General features: G+C 41.4%; 1 protein-coding gene across 4 annotated transcripts in view; it reads left to right on the top strand.

Annotated features, from left to right (window-relative positions):
- LOC122830714 (vacuolar protein sorting-associated protein 13B-like) overlaps positions 1-17,240 on the top strand; it is a 297,339-nt gene that overhangs the window by 264,759 nt on the left and 15,340 nt on the right. For all 4 annotated transcript variants that reach the window (XM_044116313.1, XM_044116310.1, XM_044116311.1 and 1 more), the window contains 9 exons: positions 1,052-1,135; positions 2,010-2,185; positions 6,835-7,005; positions 10,598-10,805; positions 12,136-12,324; positions 12,807-12,953; positions 13,906-14,198; positions 15,249-15,376; positions 16,564-16,760. In XM_044116313.1, coding sequence (XP_043972248.1) covers positions 1,052-1,135; positions 2,010-2,185; positions 6,835-7,005; positions 10,598-10,805; positions 12,136-12,324; positions 12,807-12,953; positions 13,906-14,198; positions 15,249-15,376; positions 16,564-16,760 — 1,593 coding nt within the window. The remainder of the gene's footprint in view (positions 1-1,051; positions 1,136-2,009; positions 2,186-6,834; positions 7,006-10,597; positions 10,806-12,135; positions 12,325-12,806; positions 12,954-13,905; positions 14,199-15,248; positions 15,377-16,563; positions 16,761-17,240) is intronic.

Genomic DNA, 17,240 nt, shown 5'->3' with positions numbered 1-17,240 from the left:
TCCTTTGACTTTTCCTTTTCTTTTTTTTTTTTTAAATAAGCATTATTAAGTTAAAAGCTTTTCCATCTTCTAAATGGAGGTCTGATCAGCTCTGTCTGAAATGATCAAAGACTAGAGATAAATCCAGATTAGAAGACGGTTCCAACTCATCCTTCTTTTAATTGTTAACACTCTTTATTGCTTCCTGTTGCATCAGCCTTGCCCACTTGTTTCACCCTCTTATGCCAGTATTTGTGTTTTTTTCTCATTTGTCTGATGCTGTTCTTCATCAGTAAGACCTCTGAGGTAATGTCTTTCCTTTGCCTCTCATTCATCTCCTCTTTTTACATCTTTCCTGCTGCTGTCCTGTAGTTTTAACAAAGCACAAAATGTTATCATGATCTTATTTGGTTGTTATTCACCAGATCTGGTCTATATATCTGTTTGCCAAAGTCTCATCCCCTTGTCCCAACAAGGCAGTTATGTAAAGTCTCATATATTAAGCCTGAAAGCCCTCTGCTGTCCCCAGCACTAAATGAAGTCCCGTGTCTGTCATAAATTGGACCACTTGTAATGCATCTTGGCATCTCAGTGCTTTAATGAAAAGTAAGTGGGACAAAGACCAGTAAGACTTGAAGAGCCCTCGGCTTTTTGCTGGGCACATTCTCAGCTTTTAAATCTTGTTGGACTTGTACTGCCTCTTATACTCCTTTATCTGGCACTAGCAGTTGTCTGTCGCCTCAGCCTGTAATATCGCATTGGGGAGGCTCAATATTTTACAACTGAAGGAAGCCAAGAAACAATGGTTTTAAAGACAAAACATCATAATGCAATACTGATGGAGGACTGTAAACATGGAGGCGACGAATGCATCTATTTCCAAGCAGAAACAATTAGGAACATGTTGATCTTTAGTCCCTGTGATCAATCTAAACTTGTTGCAGCTATGGTAAGAGATTAGAGGTATCACACATACTAGATCTTTCCACTGGCAGTGGGGCTGGTTTAAATTATGCTTTGTAAAAAGAAAGGACCTTAATTGATCAGTAAGGACAGATCTGTGCTCTTTCAGGTGGCCTGTTCCAGCGGCTCGTTGCTTTACGTCTGGTGTACTCTGATTACCGTTGAGCCGGACTCACACATGCAGCAGAGACTGGTACGTAGTGCACAGCGTCACACTCTTTCATGCTTATATTTGAATTAGCTAGTATTAAATAATTTGGATGGAGTAGCTTGTCAACATGTAAGCAATTTCCCCCTGAGGATCAATAATATATATTCTGTTCTATTCAAGTTCACATTGTGACACAATTTTAAAATTTAGTCTGACATGCTATTAATTTGTGTTTCAGTCAAACATTTGATCTGCGCTCTAGTGCCATAACTGCAAACAATTAATGTGACTAACAAATGTTGGAAAAACTCTTTTATGTAAAAGATATAAAAAATATAGTCTAGTATAGTCTAATATAGTGTGTATGTATATAAATATTTTGTTTAGTTTTAATAAAAGACATAAGAAATTGTGAGATCCAATAAACCATGCATCTAAGAATTTCACTTTCATGTATGAAACACTACATGTACTTTGCAGTGATGTAATTGTTGTCAGATCTGTATGTTGTGTTTTTTACAATGGTTTGTCAGGATTTTTTTGTCTCAGGTGTAGAAGCAGATTTTTGGGTGTTGTGATTTTTGGGTGTTGTATTTTCTATGCTCATTTTTACTCTTTTGCTCCTTCTTTCCTCTGGAACCGCTCCCCCACCTCTCCTTCCTCCTTTCTTTTATGTCTCCATGTCTATTACATTTGAAAGAAATCCAAAATACTTTCTTTTAAAGTTTTATAATCAGTGGAGTATTATAGTGAAAGCCTCCCCGTGACACTCAGGCAGCAATTGTGAGCGCTACCATGCCGGACAGGACGCCTTAAAAATAATAATAGTCATTTTGTCTTCTCAACTGATCAACTCCTCTTTTTAGTCTAAATTTGCACAGTGACATTTTCATTTTCCTAAACTCTCTTCTTTCAGGTGATTTTCAGTCCACTTTTTGTCATGAGGAGCCACTTGCCAGAGCCACTCGTTGTCCACATAGAGAAAAGGAGCCTAGGACTTAAAGAAGCTCAGCTAATTCACGGACAAGGCCACCAGGAACCTCTTTTAAACACCGAGGCAGAAATTACCCACCACCTCATTTTCCAGGCCAGGTAATTAAAATCAGATTTACTTACTTTGCACAAAACATGTGAGTGAAAAGTCCGTTTAAGGGTTATGATGGCTGACAAATGCTTACTAATCCAAAACTTATATTGTTCAAACTATTTTATGCCTCTAGGATATCGTAGGAGTTGAAAATCTTGTAACTATCTCGCACAGTGGAACAAAAAAAAAAATCTGTATGTTGAACAAAACACTCACGTAGCCTTACACCTAAAGGTACAACATAGATCTGTCAAACACTCACAATGAACCAATTCCTACTTTCAAATAGGCAACTTCCTTTCCTCTTTCCATGGCTCATACCCGGTTCGGAGCCAGCAGAATGTACTCACAGGACAATTTAGTTCTTTCAGTGCATGATTGTCTTAAATCATGAGCGAATAGCTCACACAGCTGCAAGGGAAACATCAACTCTGCTCTTTTAATGGGTTTTTGGTGTGCCTACATGTAGCATAAAGTCAAACCCGTCGCAGCACATTCTGCTCTCTGTGAGCCATTAATGAAGACATGATCCATGAGAATCTGTGGACATTTCAGGGGAGCAGTAAGCTCTCTTGGCTGCAGCTGTGGCACAACTCTAACTCCAGCATGTCAGGTTGGATCGTAATTACACCTCACTTCGATATGAGACGTAGCACAGAGCAGCTGACCGTGCATATGTTGTGTGTGTCCATGGTGTGTGTGTGTGTGTGTGTGTGTGTGTGTGTGTGTGTGCATACGCACGCAGATGTGTAGGGGAAGAGTTTGTGTCCCGTATCTGTGTGTGGTCCATGTATGTGTTGGTTAGCTCAGTGCTAGTGTAAGTGTGACATTTATGGTCAAAGCTTGTCACATACATCACTGTTATGCTCCGTTACTTTGTCAAAGTTTGTAAGTGTTCTTTTGTGCTTTCTAATCTTTTTCATATATTCTTGTTTCCAGGCAGTTCTTCATAAAAAGTAGTACAGTTGGTCTTAAAATCAACATTTATGGTCAAATCATATGTTTTCAGCAGCCACAAGTAGCAAAATATTTCTCACTTGAAAGAAATTAAATGTATGTATTTTAAGTTATGCTTTTTTTAATTCATCAGTGTTCAGGAACTTCTAATTTGTAATCCATGACTGCATGTTTCCATAAACAAGAGGCGACACAGACTAGCATTTCTTTTAGCCAGTGACCACAAGGCTGACTGAGAGCCACACACTGAGCAGAATGACCATCTTCAAAGCTTTGAGAGCTGCAAAGAGTGCTATCTTATGGTTACCAAGTCTTATTAAGAAGTCACAAAACCAAATGGGTTGTGGTGCCAGAAAAAAAAGCCTTTGCAAATGTAAATGTTTTTAAAGGTTCCTTAAGTCCAACACCCTGGGCCTCCATACGAGTCACTAAATAATACCTGGTTCAGAGTCGAGACCCATTTGTAAAATAGGGGGACAATTACTGCTAATGGGTGTGGTCTACAACATGTTCCAAATTATTATGCAAAGTGGATTAAAGTGTCATAAAAATAATTTTTTTTCTTTCTCAATTAAACTCATGGATGGTATTGTGTCTCAGGGCTCTTTGGATCACTGAAATCAATCTCAGATATCTGTGATAATTAGTTTGTCAGGTGAGCCCAATTAAAGGAAATCTACTTAAGAAGGATGTTCCACATTATTAAGCAGGCCACAGGTTTCAAGCAACATGGGAAAGAGAAAGGATCTCTCTGCTGACGAAAAGTGTCAAATAGTGAAATACCTTGGACAAGGTATAAAAACATTTAGATGTTTCACAAAAACTTAAGCGTTATCGCACTGTGAAGACATTTGTGGCTGATTCAGAGCACAGACAGGTTCATGCAGATAAAGCCATAATGAGGAAGGTCTCTGCCATCGGATTAAGAGAGCAGCTGTTAAAATGCCCTTATAAACCAGCAAACAGGTATTTGAAGCTGCTGGTGCCTCTGGAGTCCCGCGAACCTCAAGGTGGAGGATCCTTCAAAAGCTTGCTGTGGTGCATCAACCAACTATTGGGCCCCTAACCAGAGCTCACAAGCAGAAACGGTCGCAGTGGGACCAGCCGTACATGAAGATTATTTTGCAAACGGTATTGTTTACTGATAAGTGTCATGCAACCCTGGATGGTCCAGATGGATGCAGTAGTGGATTGGTGGTGGATGGTCACCACGTAACAACACGACTGTGACGTCAGCAAGGAGGTGGTTGAGTCATGCTTTGGGCTGAAGTCATGGGGAGAGAATCATTGGTCGGCCCCTTCAGAGTCCATGAAGGAGTGAAAATGACCTCAGCAAAGTAAATGGACTTTCTAACTGATCACTTTCTTTCATGGTTCAAAAAGACGAGCCGTACCTTCAGTAGCAAAATCATCTTCATGCATGACAATACACCATCTGATGCTGCAAGGAATACCACTGTGTCATTGGCTGCTGTGGACACAAAAGAGGAGAAACTCATGGTGTGGTCACCATCCTCCTCTGACCTCTGACCTCAACCCTATTGAGAACGTTTGGAGTTTCCTCAAGCAGAAGATCTGAGGGTGGAATGAAGTTCATATCAAAACAGCTCTGGGAAGATTTTCTGACATCCTGCAGAGAAATTCAAGCAGAAACTTTCCACAAACTCACAAGTTCAATGGATCAAGAATTGTGCTGTGATATCAAAGATGTTTCTATGTTAACATGTAACTCGGTCTGTTAAGATGTTTTTGAATGAAACAGCTTTTGATTTTAGTTCATGTGACCATTTAATGCTGAAAATTAAAGTTTTATCTGATACATGATCTACCTTCTTCAAGAGTCATCTTCTAAAAATCCTACAGGGAAAAGAGCATAAGAGGGTACTCTGGATAAATAATCCATCTATTGGTATGCTCCAACCTTGTGAAATGTTATTGGAGAAGATTAAGTACTGTCTTAAAAGAAGGGTGTGTAAGGTAATATCAGCAGGGGTACTTAAAGCACCAGTAATTCTATTAAAAATAATTATTTCTGAAACTATTTTTTTCCCCTCACTAAATAAATCTACTCACATTACATGTTTTCCTCCTTTTAGTTTTGTGGTGCGAGATTATGATCTCGCAATAACAAGTGAATGTATTGTGTTGTTTTCGCTGCTGATTAAAGTATTTGAACATCTCTAATTCTTGTTATTTTATGCACCCTTGCAGAAAAATTATGGCTCTTTTTGGTATCATTCGCCGGTAATGTGAACAAACAGGATAAATATTTGAATGTGACCGACTGCTTCTGAGATATTTTTGTTAACTGTTGTGTTTAGATATCTGGTAACAAAGTTTGTTTTGGTTTCAGCTGCAATAAAGAAACCATAGTGGGCATACTGTCCCTGGGAATATATTTGGCTGATGTTGTTTTACAGAAATCTTTTTCATGCGTGCAGAAAAACAAGCTTTGAAAAAAATAAAAACCCCAAGTGTCTTGTCTTTCTAGATTGCAACCACAGAGCTCCTTGTATTTACAATCCATCCCCTGTCTAAGCTGCTTTCAGACCGCACAAACTTACATTCTCTTCTTTGCCACGCCCCCCCCCCCCCCCTTACACCCGCTGCCCAACTCAATCCATCGCTCATCTCTCTTCATCCTTTCAAACACACACTACAAGCCACAACTGTAAACATACACACATATACACAGCCTCCCCCCCCAACCTTTCAGCTTACCCTAAACCTCTACGATAGATCCAATCGTAAATGTTCACTGGTCAGCAGCTCATCTTTCCATCCTGTAATTACACATAGCTGTGGACTTTAATGGACGAGGTAGGGAACAGAGTTGCGGTCTACAATGCTAGAGACACAGACAAGTCTTAACCAGAACAGTTTTGTCCTGTTCCTCTCATCCCAGCCGCCACATAGGAAAATGGTGGGTTAAAATCAGAAGTCCGTCCAGTTTCCCCCCTCAGAGACCGCTCTGGATGAAAAGCTTCCTGTCAACACCTTGTCCCTCTCCTCAGTCTTGTTCCAGATCCATAAGCTGTAGCCCTCTGCATTCCCTTTATAGCACAATGGGCTCTGTTAACAAACTGCTGTTCTGGGTTATGGGGGCTCCTCTGCTGCAGCCAAGAAGAACTGGATGCTTCCCAGAGAAAGAGTAGATGCTATTACATTGTTTGGACTTCGGTTCTTTTTTTGAGTCCGGTCTATAATTGACCAACGAATGGAGATGAGGTATCCAATCGGATTATTTACTGCCATTTAGCTCTTTCTGTGATCTTTTTGAATTAGTGTTTGTAAGGCAAGCTGCATGTCACACACACAAAAAAATCTATAACAAAAGACAGATTCCACCCACTTCAAGGTTCGAGGGTAAAAATGGAGTTTAGTCGAAGGTCGCAATGGGAACAGTTAGCTGCTGTCAGGAGATGTCTTGTTTTATAGTGAAATAAAAGAGTATTGCTGAATTGTTTCTGGCATAATGTAAGTAAACAAGCCTCCATGCCAGATTCTCAGAAACACACACACAGCAGCTTCTAGCTCTCTTTTCAAACAATGACTTATCACGGCCTGCACCGAGCCGGAGATCACGTGGGATCAGTCTATGCACGTTCAATGTTTTATGTAGTAAGACAAAAACGGTGTGTTTTGACAAGGAATCAAGGATCTATGATGACTCTTGAGTTTGTGCTGTTTCCCTTAGGGAGGATAAGGATGCGTCACACTGTGCTGTACCCATCTCCACCGGTCTCATCAAACAGATAATGAACAAGACAGGGAATGAAGACAACCCGGAGCACATCCTGGCTGATTTCTACGGCCCCAAGACCACCACAGAGTCACCATGGCCTTACGTCACCAAGGACACTGACAGGTACGCCCTCCTGAACTTTGTTGACTTTAGTTTTATTTATGTCAATTGAAATTCTAAACAAAGATCATCCGAAGGCATCTCTTTGCAAGCTCTAGGTGGGCTGCTCTTGACATTGGGTGTTTGCCAATAGTACATTGAAAAGTATTTTAACATAAACCCTTTCTCCCTGGGCATGGCTTTAACTGGACCTTTCCTTGTGAACCCCAGCCAGATTCATCTCAGATCCCGCGTATTTTGTGGACCCACTTCAGGGGTGGTACAAGCCAGGTATTACGTGCAAGCGACATGATTGGCAGCAGACTGCATTCGTTGAATACCCTGTGGATTTGCATCAGCATTTTCACCGTAGTTTTCAATCTTCAGCAAAACCATAGTAGTTGGCGAGACGACTGACGGCAAATTGATAACTCTGATCAAACGTTGTGGTTCAAACCTTTTTATCAATTGTGCCTGAGGAGCGCATACAGTGGCATTGAAAAAATATACCAAGAGATTTTGGAGAAACTGGCCGCCCAAGGGTACACACGCAAGATGACATCATCAGTGTTCCCACATTCACCCCCAGCTTCCTGCCCATATTCACGCCCACGTAGTGAGGAACACACTGCCAATGGAGGCACACCCAGCTTGGCTAGAACCGAACAAGACATTAAATGGTTAGAGTGAGACTTGACAATGGAGAAGGGGCTTTATAACATTGTTGATCTGTTGAAATACTTCTTTCACCCAGATTCAATTCAGATCAAACCACTTCATTCTTACATAGCCAGATTTAAGTACGTAGAGCTCAATTATGATTTTCATGCCCTACAAAGTAATTTGTTAATTGAATGCTAGTTAGTAAGCCGTCATTTCTAGATTTGTGCTGTAATTCCTTCTAATTAGCAGGAATGTGGTGTCAGTGGAAAGGAGGGACTTCAACAGGAAGAAACCTCACATAGAACTGGCTCAGTGTCGCCTGCTACAGCAGAAATCAGACAATGTAAAAACGAAATTGAAGCAATAGTCATAAACTCTGGTGAGTCATTGTCACGGTGTAATAAGGATTTAGATTTAAAAGCTTCCCATCTTTCAGTCTTCTCTGGGTGCCTGCTAAGACACCTAATGTGGAAAAGCTTTCCTCATCCACTTTTACTTGTAAACAGTGAGAAACAAAAACAAATGCATTGTGGAAATGAAAAACATGATGTATGTTTTAAGCTAGTTTCCCACTAATCACATCATCAGCGCTCACCACTTCAAGGCCATTTAATACCTCATAACCCATCTAAGTCAACATCTATAATTCTTTTTCAGATTAATTGTAGTTCTTCTGTGGCAAGCATTAAATCTCAGATTTCATAATACTTTTCTTCAAGAGCCTCCACCACTGTTTTTTTTTTTTTTTTTTTTTTCAAATCACAAGAATCTTCTCACATTCTTGCTGCAAAGTTGTGCAAGCCTGTTTCTAATGAGGTCAGCCTCTTTTATTGGTTACTTTGTTCACATAATAAAATTGTATAGTGCAATGTCCACACAGGGCTGTTCACCAAACTAGAGCAGCAGTCCAGAGATTCTGGATGTCATTTTTTTTTTTTTACACACACAAACCACAAGGTCTTACCTTCAAGTTCAAGCACTGCACTTTAGTGTGCATGTGTATTCTGCTTATATGTGTGTAGCAATGGGATGAGTCTGCATGTACAATATACAGTGTTTATAAATGTCTCCGTGGAGATCATACTTTGTCACCAACTGGTCACATCTTGATAGCAGCAGTAGGAGAGCCGACCACATGTTCCACTTCAGGCTTTGGACTACAAAGAGTCCCAGAGAATCTGTTGGACATCTGAGTCGTCTGTCTGCCTGTGGTTTCCTAAAAATCTATTTGTTTTTCACACACACACACACACACACGTACGCACAAGTTTGTATTCTTATCCATATTAGAACTATGTATTGGCTTACATTCATTTTATTAACTGCATTCAAGGCTAACCTTAACCATTACCAGTACATTTCTAAACCTGGACAAATATTCATTTATACCACAGGTGTCAAACTCCAGTCCTCGAGGGCCGCAGTCCTGCAGTTTTTAGATGTGCCACAGGTACAAAACACTGGAATGAAATGGCTTAATTACCTCCTCCTTGTGTAGATCAGTTCTCCAGAGCCTTAATGGCCTAATTATTTTATTCAGGTGTGGTGCAGCAGAGGCACATCTAAAAGTTGCAGGACTGCGGCCCTCGAGGCCTGGAGTTTGACACCCCTTATCTGTAAACTTAATCCCTAACCATCACATCAGGACCAGGTTTTGGCCCCCATTTTTCAGGGAAGGTCCTAAATCAGAGGTGTCCAAAGTCGGTTCTCGAGGGCCGGCATCCTGGATGTTTTAGTTCTCTCTCAGAGTCAATCATAAGATTTTAAACCATTTCAAGTCTTAACAATGTTGCAATTATATGTTAAATGTAAATGGTTCGTGTGTACTTTTTTAAAATCTGTGATTATCTCAAATCATTATGAAACATAATTTTAAAATTTAACCTCAATATTGTGCAGTTCGATTAAAGCTACAAATTAATTTGTGTATTTTAGTTTTTTAATGCTTTAAGATTTTTAGTTTGGACAGTTTAGTGGCAGCAGAAAATCCAAAATGAATCAAATATGGTGTTTTTAATCAGCCAAACTTTGTTTTTTCAGTGGTAGCGCGTCAACTCCACGATAATTAAATAAACATCTTGTAATGGCTGCACTCAGCTGCTACGTTTTCTACGTTTAAAATCCTCAAACTCCACTTTTGGGTTTTGACAGAAGCAGTTGAGAACATTTCTTTCAATTACCTTCTTGTGAGCTGTGTAATGTGATTTATGATCCCTGCAGTTTTCTGTCCTCGGCATTGAGGTCAACCACCTATTTAACCACGCATAGCAACATAAATAGCAGTAAACGGTAAGGAAAAGCTGTTCCCAGTTTAGGTCCCATGTCACAGCAGAGAGTCTTTGAGGTGTGTGACAAGTTTGAGTTGGCAGGTTGGTAGCTTGAGCCAATTCCAGGTGGTCTTGTGGGAGAAGGACTGGATCGTATTTAATGGCTTTGAACTTAAGAGGAATTCTGTGGAAAATGTTTGTTTGGCTCTCCGCTGACATTCGGCAATATTTAGGACTCAGGAGACCGCGATTACTTTGAAATGGCTGCTGTGTCTGTGAATTGATGGAAAAATGATTGTGTGTTTCTGTCTGTCTGGCTTTGTGTCTCTGTCCCAACATGTTGGTGTGTGATCCCAGATGCTTTGTCAACTCTTCTCTGAATCTGTTCGGGTCACAGAGCTTGTCGACAGGCCATTTCTCTCTTCACATTTGTTTAGTGCCTTATTGATTTAGGTTTACGCATCAACCGGTTTATCTCAGGGATCTCGACGGAAAACAAGCTCTATCATGGACGTTGGTTTTACATGTTAATGTAATTTTATGAAGGTAAATTAATGGTAAAATTGAATGATTTTTCTAGTATTCTAATCATATTCTTGTTCTTTCAAAGGGTTGTTGTCTTATTATGTTAGTTGTGCTCAAGTTGTACCAGGGGGATTGATCTTAAAGTTGTTCTGCTCTAACAGGTCTGCGCCGGAGCCTCTTGCCCAGTGGGACAGTCTGATGCAGGTGAAGTTGTCCCAGTGGAAACCTGGACTGAACACACTGCTGGTGGAACTGCTCCCCTGGGCTCTTATGATCAATGACTCTCAGTGGGACCTGTGGCTTTTTGAGGGAGAGACCATCGTACTGCAGATACCAGCCGGCAAAGTCATTGTACCCCCAAATTTCCAGGTAGGAATTATTCAAAAGTGTGTTTAATCTGTTGAAAAGTGATGAGATGAGAAAAGGGGCTCTAAAGTTGTTTACTGAAGTGTTTTGTCTTTGACTTGGAGAATCCCTGATGGGAGACCAAAGAAAGATGATTTGACTCCATTGGTAACCATGGCTACATTTGGTCTTTTATATACCCTATTGTTAGGCATTGGGAGAAGCAGAAGCAAATCCAAAATGTGACACTTTGCAATTATGTACTATATTGTGTTGATCTGTTCAAATTCCAACATATTGGCGTTTAAGCGGTTCAAGGTGTGCGGATCATTTCATGAGGCATTACATATGAGAAAAAGGGTTGATGAAAAATCTTCATGTAAATAAGAATCACATTCCTCATTAACTTTTCGGCAAAGTGATTATAATTAGAGTCTTTAGAACACTGAATATTTTCTGACGTCCTTTCATTTTTCTTCACATCAGGACCTGGATGTCTTTTTATGACATCACAGCAATGATTATGAATCCAGCTCTTTTCTCATTTCACTCATGACTAATAAGTACAAATCCTGAGATCATCTAGCAGAGCTGCATTACAACAATATTCCCTGCCTACGTCTTTAACTACAGCCAAGCTCTGTCACAGCGTACTGCAGTCATGTCTTCTCTCAGGCTGCTAAGATCAGTAGAAGAAAGCTGCAGATGGTTTTAACAAACACACACACACACACAAATTTCACTAACCCAGAGCCGAGCCGAGAGGCAGCGTATCAAAGAGCAGACGCTAATAGGGTTCAGCACAAAGGAACAAAATAAGAAGTTGTAAGTGTGTAAAGGCTGTGAAATAGAAACAAATAAAGCATTGTTTCCATAGCACCATGATATTTAGGAAGGCCCAACAAACCAAGAGAAGAGTCTTAACTGTAGGTCACATGCCAGATTGGTTAAACAGGAGAGGGTTTGTGATTTGATCTGTTTGTTTGATGATGCGTCTCAGCCAGATGAACAATCATCGTGTAATTTAGCCATCTTTTTGGCACTTTCATTATGTCATCCCAGCACAGCAACCAATAATGTAGGAGGATGTAGCTGCCATATCTTTTAGAAATGCCATTCACTGACAGAGTTTGTGTTTCAGGACTTAAGCTGCAGCTGACTTTACCGTGCGCCGGTTTCCAAAATGCAATCAAATGCCAGTGTTTTTTTGTGTGTGTTTTTTGAGGGGGGTTTTAGAAAATGCGGTCTCCTCTGACAGACAGTGATTTGATCCTTTTTCTCCCAGCCTTCCCCACATCATCCTCTCAGTGCTTTGTTCTGTCACTGAATCCTTGTTTTTCCCCCCGCCGTCTAGGAAGCTTTTCAGATTGGCATCTACTGGGCCCACACCAACACAGTGCACAAGTCCAGGGCTCTGAAGCTGGTTCACGATCTGACCTCTCCTCGATGGAAGGAGGGGACGAGCTCCGTGGTGGTCACCCTGGACGAGGAGGCATACGTTGAAGTTGACATCTCTCTGGGAGCCTTCCCTGGGAAACAGAAGGTGAGAGAGAAAGACTCTCCTCCTGGATCCTCCTGGCATATTTATGCTGACATGTTTTTTAGAGAGCAAGTCTCTTTCTGCATGTTAAGAGTTTTAAGATTGTTTTGTAGTGTATTCATTCAACTGTGTTCGCTTCTTTTTGTAAAACCAGAGACGGAAAAGAAAGGAGAAAAGGTGGGGGAAAGGTTCATAGGGAAAAGAGGGGATAGGAGTAGAAGAGGGATAAGTCAAGAGCCCAGGAGTCTGTTCCTACACCTGCAGAAAGAGAGACAAAAATGAAACAAAACCAGAGAACCATAGCAACAAACATACCCATATATAATAACAATTGAAATGTCTTCTTCCACATTTTTCACATATGTTTCTCCTGCTGTTTTGGACAGCAAGAACATCTATTTCTGAAACCACACGTTATGTAGCCAAAAGTCACACAGTTAGAGTAATTAGTGTATTTGTGTGTGTTTTTTTTTTTTTCTCTGCAGGTGTGTCAGTTCTGTGTGTCCTCTGTAGTGAGGCACGGAGTCCAGATCCTGCAGATAGAGGACAGAACCATCCTGGTCAACAACACTCCTTACAGCGTCCACTACAGACCTCTGCTGACCAACCACGCCTTAGGAGGAGGCGAACAGGTACCACACACTGTGCCGCTCTTTGTTTTCCCACTCATTCATTCATCTGGAGAATGCACAAGTGTGACAGGTGATGAAGTTTGAATTCTGCAACACCTGCTTGGACCTCCTGCTGAACCTCACACATGCAGCTCATTCGTTTTGCAGCACACTCGTCTACCCCAGTACCAATCCTCAAAACCCCTTACCACACACACACACACACACACACATATATATATATATATATATATATATGCACAGCCGCACTGTGTTGCAAGCCGTTTTCCATCAGATCATGTTCCCCCAGCCCTCCTCCCTCCACTGCTCTCCCCATGTGGCAATGGCACTTCATAGGGACATTAGACAAACACCCAGAATTGGATGCAGGTTTCCCCGCTTGCTTTCATCTGCTGCCTGTCCCCAAAGAGAGCAACAATGCTGTGATGTCATTTAACAGTCCTTCAGATCTCCTTTTAGAATAATGGTGAAGCTTGCCAGTTTGCCCCTAATTGACTGAAAGAAAAAAACTTAAAAAAGAAAAAAAAAAAAGAGAGAGAGAATTTAAAAAAAAAAATCGAAAAAATCTGAAGATTTGGCAAAAACACAGACCACAAACAAGGCCAGGAATGCCTTTCTAGTTGCTCTCTTCATCATGCTTGGTGCCTGATCTCTGAAGTCTGCACTGCTCACCGCTCGCTAGCTGCTAAACCAACACAGCAGGATTTCTCTGCTACTAATTTAGCACCAAGCTTAGAGGGAAAGGGAATAAAGTAAAATAACATTGTGGTTTTACAAAGTATCGTCGGTTGTAATCACTTGCGCATTGTATGCCTTGGGTCCTTCTTTCCTGCTTTTATTCTAGCTCATCTGGTTTTTGGTGCCATTTTTAGTTCTTTATGTCTCCTTTATGCCAAAAAGATGTCCTCTCCACCTCCGATCATTTAAATTTTCCTTCCTGTCCCCTGACCAGGTCTGTGAGGTACCAGACAGCATCGTGTTCACCGTCCCTCCCTCAGGCGGGTCGTCTCTGGCCAAGCCGTGCTCCGTGCCGTGCTGGGATCTCCTTCAGCCCGGTGTCCAGGGGTCGGTGGAGTTCCCTTTGCCTCTCAGACACATGCTGTTCAGCCTGGTCTCAAAGCCTGACGCTGCAGTCGGAGCCGCAGACGCAGCGTGGAGCGTCCCTGCTCCAGTGAGACCAGACCTCCCCAGGCAGAGCCTGTCCATACCTGTGGATCAGGACTGTGGGCGTGGCCTGTGCACCAGGTGGGTGTGGCAGTGCGTTTAGAGTGGAAATGCACCAATCCGTTAATATCTGCATCAGTCCTGACATTGGAAAAGAAAATAGATTTGGTGTCAGTGACAATGTATCCGATCTATAAGGGCAGAACTCTTTGATATGAGCGATGTCACGGTTTATTATTTATTTTACGTTTACATTGACTGCTATCATCTAACTGTGCTGACTGAAAAAAAATTTAAGTTGTGTTGTTGTTGTTTTTACATGTCTCACCAGACTTATGAAGCTGTGTGTGTATTTAAGTGTGCTGTACTGGTGCAGTACATTAGATCAAATACTTTTGTCCATGTTTCAAAAACGTAAAATTTTTTGTGAATTCTTGTTTTCCTGAATCGGATCGGTACTGGTCAGTGCTAAGCCTCAGATATCAGTGTCGGTGTTGGAAGTGAAAATCTGTGCATTTCTAGTTTACAGCAGGGCAAACCAACCCTGGCTGCCTCTGGACTCCAACTAGCTACACTTTGTTAAACACTGGAGGTGAAGCAGGAAGAGAGATACTCTCAGCGTTTCCACTGCTACGCTCTCCAAAGTTGTCTTATGTAATCGATCTGAAGCTCTTCTTTGTTTTGTTTTTTTTTCTCAACTTCTTTTTCTCCTTTCTACCATTTTCAGTTCTTGTGTTCAGATTAGATGGCAGCTTGGACAGCTCTCAGCAGTGACATACGCGCCACAGCGGACATACATTGTCTGTTTTCCTGCTGTTCTGGTTTTGATTCTGGCTCCTCTCATTTAGTGCGTTGGCTCACAATCACATGTAATCAGCACAGATATATAGCGTAAACCAAAATAAAACCCCGGCCGCAGAGCCCTGCGGAGTAAAGATGTGTCACCTCTTGGCTTTGGCTGCGGTTCTGCCTGTAGGTTTATCTCCCATCCACAGACGGACGCGAAAACGATCCAACGTTTTTTGATTTGTTGCTGGGTGTGTGAGCTCTTATCTCAGTGCGGTTACAGGACATCATGAACAGTTTGCGGACAGTTATTTACGCGTTTGTTTGTTCGTTCTTGTTTTGCAGAGCCGTAGTGCTGACATATCAGGAACATCTTGGAGTGACATACATCACGTTAAACGAGGACCCCTGTCCACGCATGCTAATTGAAAACAGGTGTCCTGTTCCACTGCTGCTTAAAGAGAATGTCAAAGGTAAACAGCATCCTGAATCCCTGGATATCATGACTTCTTTTATGTTTTGTTGTGTCTTCTTCAGATTGTACATGATAGACCAGCTTGTATACATTAGATCAGAACTCACCTAATTAATAAGCAGAGTGTAATTTAGTCTCAGTGTAAATCCAGATGTTCTGTGAAGGCCTCATGAAGACCAAGGAACAAATCAGACAGGTCAGGGAGAATGCTTTATGGAGGCTGATATCAGGGTTAGTTCTAAAACAATATCTCAAGCTTCGGAAAGTCTCAGAGCTTCATTTGGAGAGGAAAAGTCTATGTCACAATTGCAAGTCTACCAAGAAACAGACGCCCATCTAAACCTTCAGGACAGACAGAGAGGGAGACTGACCAGAGGTGTACAGCTCAGGTCAGAGAATCTGTTGACAGATTAGTTATTAGCTGTTAAGCTCTCCACTCAGCCTGTCGCAATAAGCAATTAATCAATTAATCAATTAATCGCACGATAAATTAAAGCGAGCTTGATAATTTCCCTTTCCATGATTGTTTGGTATTTTTCTCGTTTCTTTTCTCTTCCTCCCTGAGACCAGAGGACACAAGTCTTCAGCGGCCTCTTTTTTGTTTATTGAGATTTTAGTATCAATTGTTTTTGATGTTTTGGTTGTTCATTTTGGATATTTAAAATGGTTTCCAGTTCCAGTGTTAAACATTTGTAAGAAATTAAAGTTTATTGTTCTTGGGGAGGATGTGCTTTCATTGTATTATTTTAAAATGGCCTCAAAGCAACAATATTATTGATTGTCGCAATAATTTCTGAGACAATTTGTTGTGATTGCGCTTTATGGAGGGGTGACAAAAAGGAAGCAATGCTGGATAAATAAAGTCATAAAAACTATTTGTAGTTTGCCACAACGCACTGAGGAAAGACAACAAGCATAAAGATGTTCTGATCAGATGAGACACAGACAGAACGTTTTGCATTTTATGCAAAATACACGTATTGAACACACAGTCCCATTAGTATAACTTGGTGGTGGCAGCACTATGCTTTGGGGAAGCTGAAAAGACATCCCCAAAGGCGTTCAGCTCTCCAGTTGTTCATCAATATTTACTTCACCCCAGTTTCTCGTCTCCTTTGATCTGAACAGAAAGCGTTCTCTCCACTGACAATTTTCTAACGTAGCGCCTCGTTTCCTCCGTCACAGAGACGCAGAGGAGCGAGGTGTTCTGCCGCCTGCTGCCTGCTGACTCTTCCCTCCACCATGAGCTCTATCACCACTTCTCCAGCTTCCCAGAGTGCAGGCAGAGAGAGCTGCTGCCCACCCTGCAGCTGAAGACCATGTCAGAAAAAAGCGCCACCGACTGGACAGACCCCATCGACATCAACTGTCCCGGCACGCAGGTAAAAGATTTGCTTTCCTGTCTGATGCGAAGTGAAGTCGTTATCCATCCACCCGCCTCTACAAAATAAACTTTCCATATCCACATTTTTTTTTAATACCTTTTAACAACTATTTGGTTGACCTTACCTTCTAACTTGGAGTTAATGGATTTCCAAGAACAAGAAATCCCCGCTGAACACGCCCTCCACAGCTAGATGGCGCCAGAGATCTCTCTTCTCTTCTGGCAAAGTTGATGTTTTGAGTTAGCTGACTAGTAACCAGACTTACAATGACAGTAAAAACTCTTCAGCTAAATGTTAGCTCTTATTTTTTTATTTAATTTTTAGCAACATTGAGCTTTGTGTTAAGAGAACAAGTTTGGCATGTCCCAGAAAAGCAGGTTTTATGTGTCAGAAAGTTTGGTTCTGTCTGTTTGTGGATGTGTGTGTGCGTGTCTGTGTGTGTGTATGCACGTGTAGGGGTGTGTGCACGCGTGTGTG

Source organism: Gambusia affinis, linkage group LG05 (assembly GCF_019740435.1).
Source record: "Gambusia affinis linkage group LG05, SWU_Gaff_1.0, whole genome shotgun sequence".
NCBI lineage: Eukaryota > Metazoa > Chordata > Actinopteri > Cyprinodontiformes > Poeciliidae > Gambusia > Gambusia affinis.
Note: the sequence above shows the minus strand (reverse complement) of the source record. Positions and strands in the feature narration are given on the sequence as shown.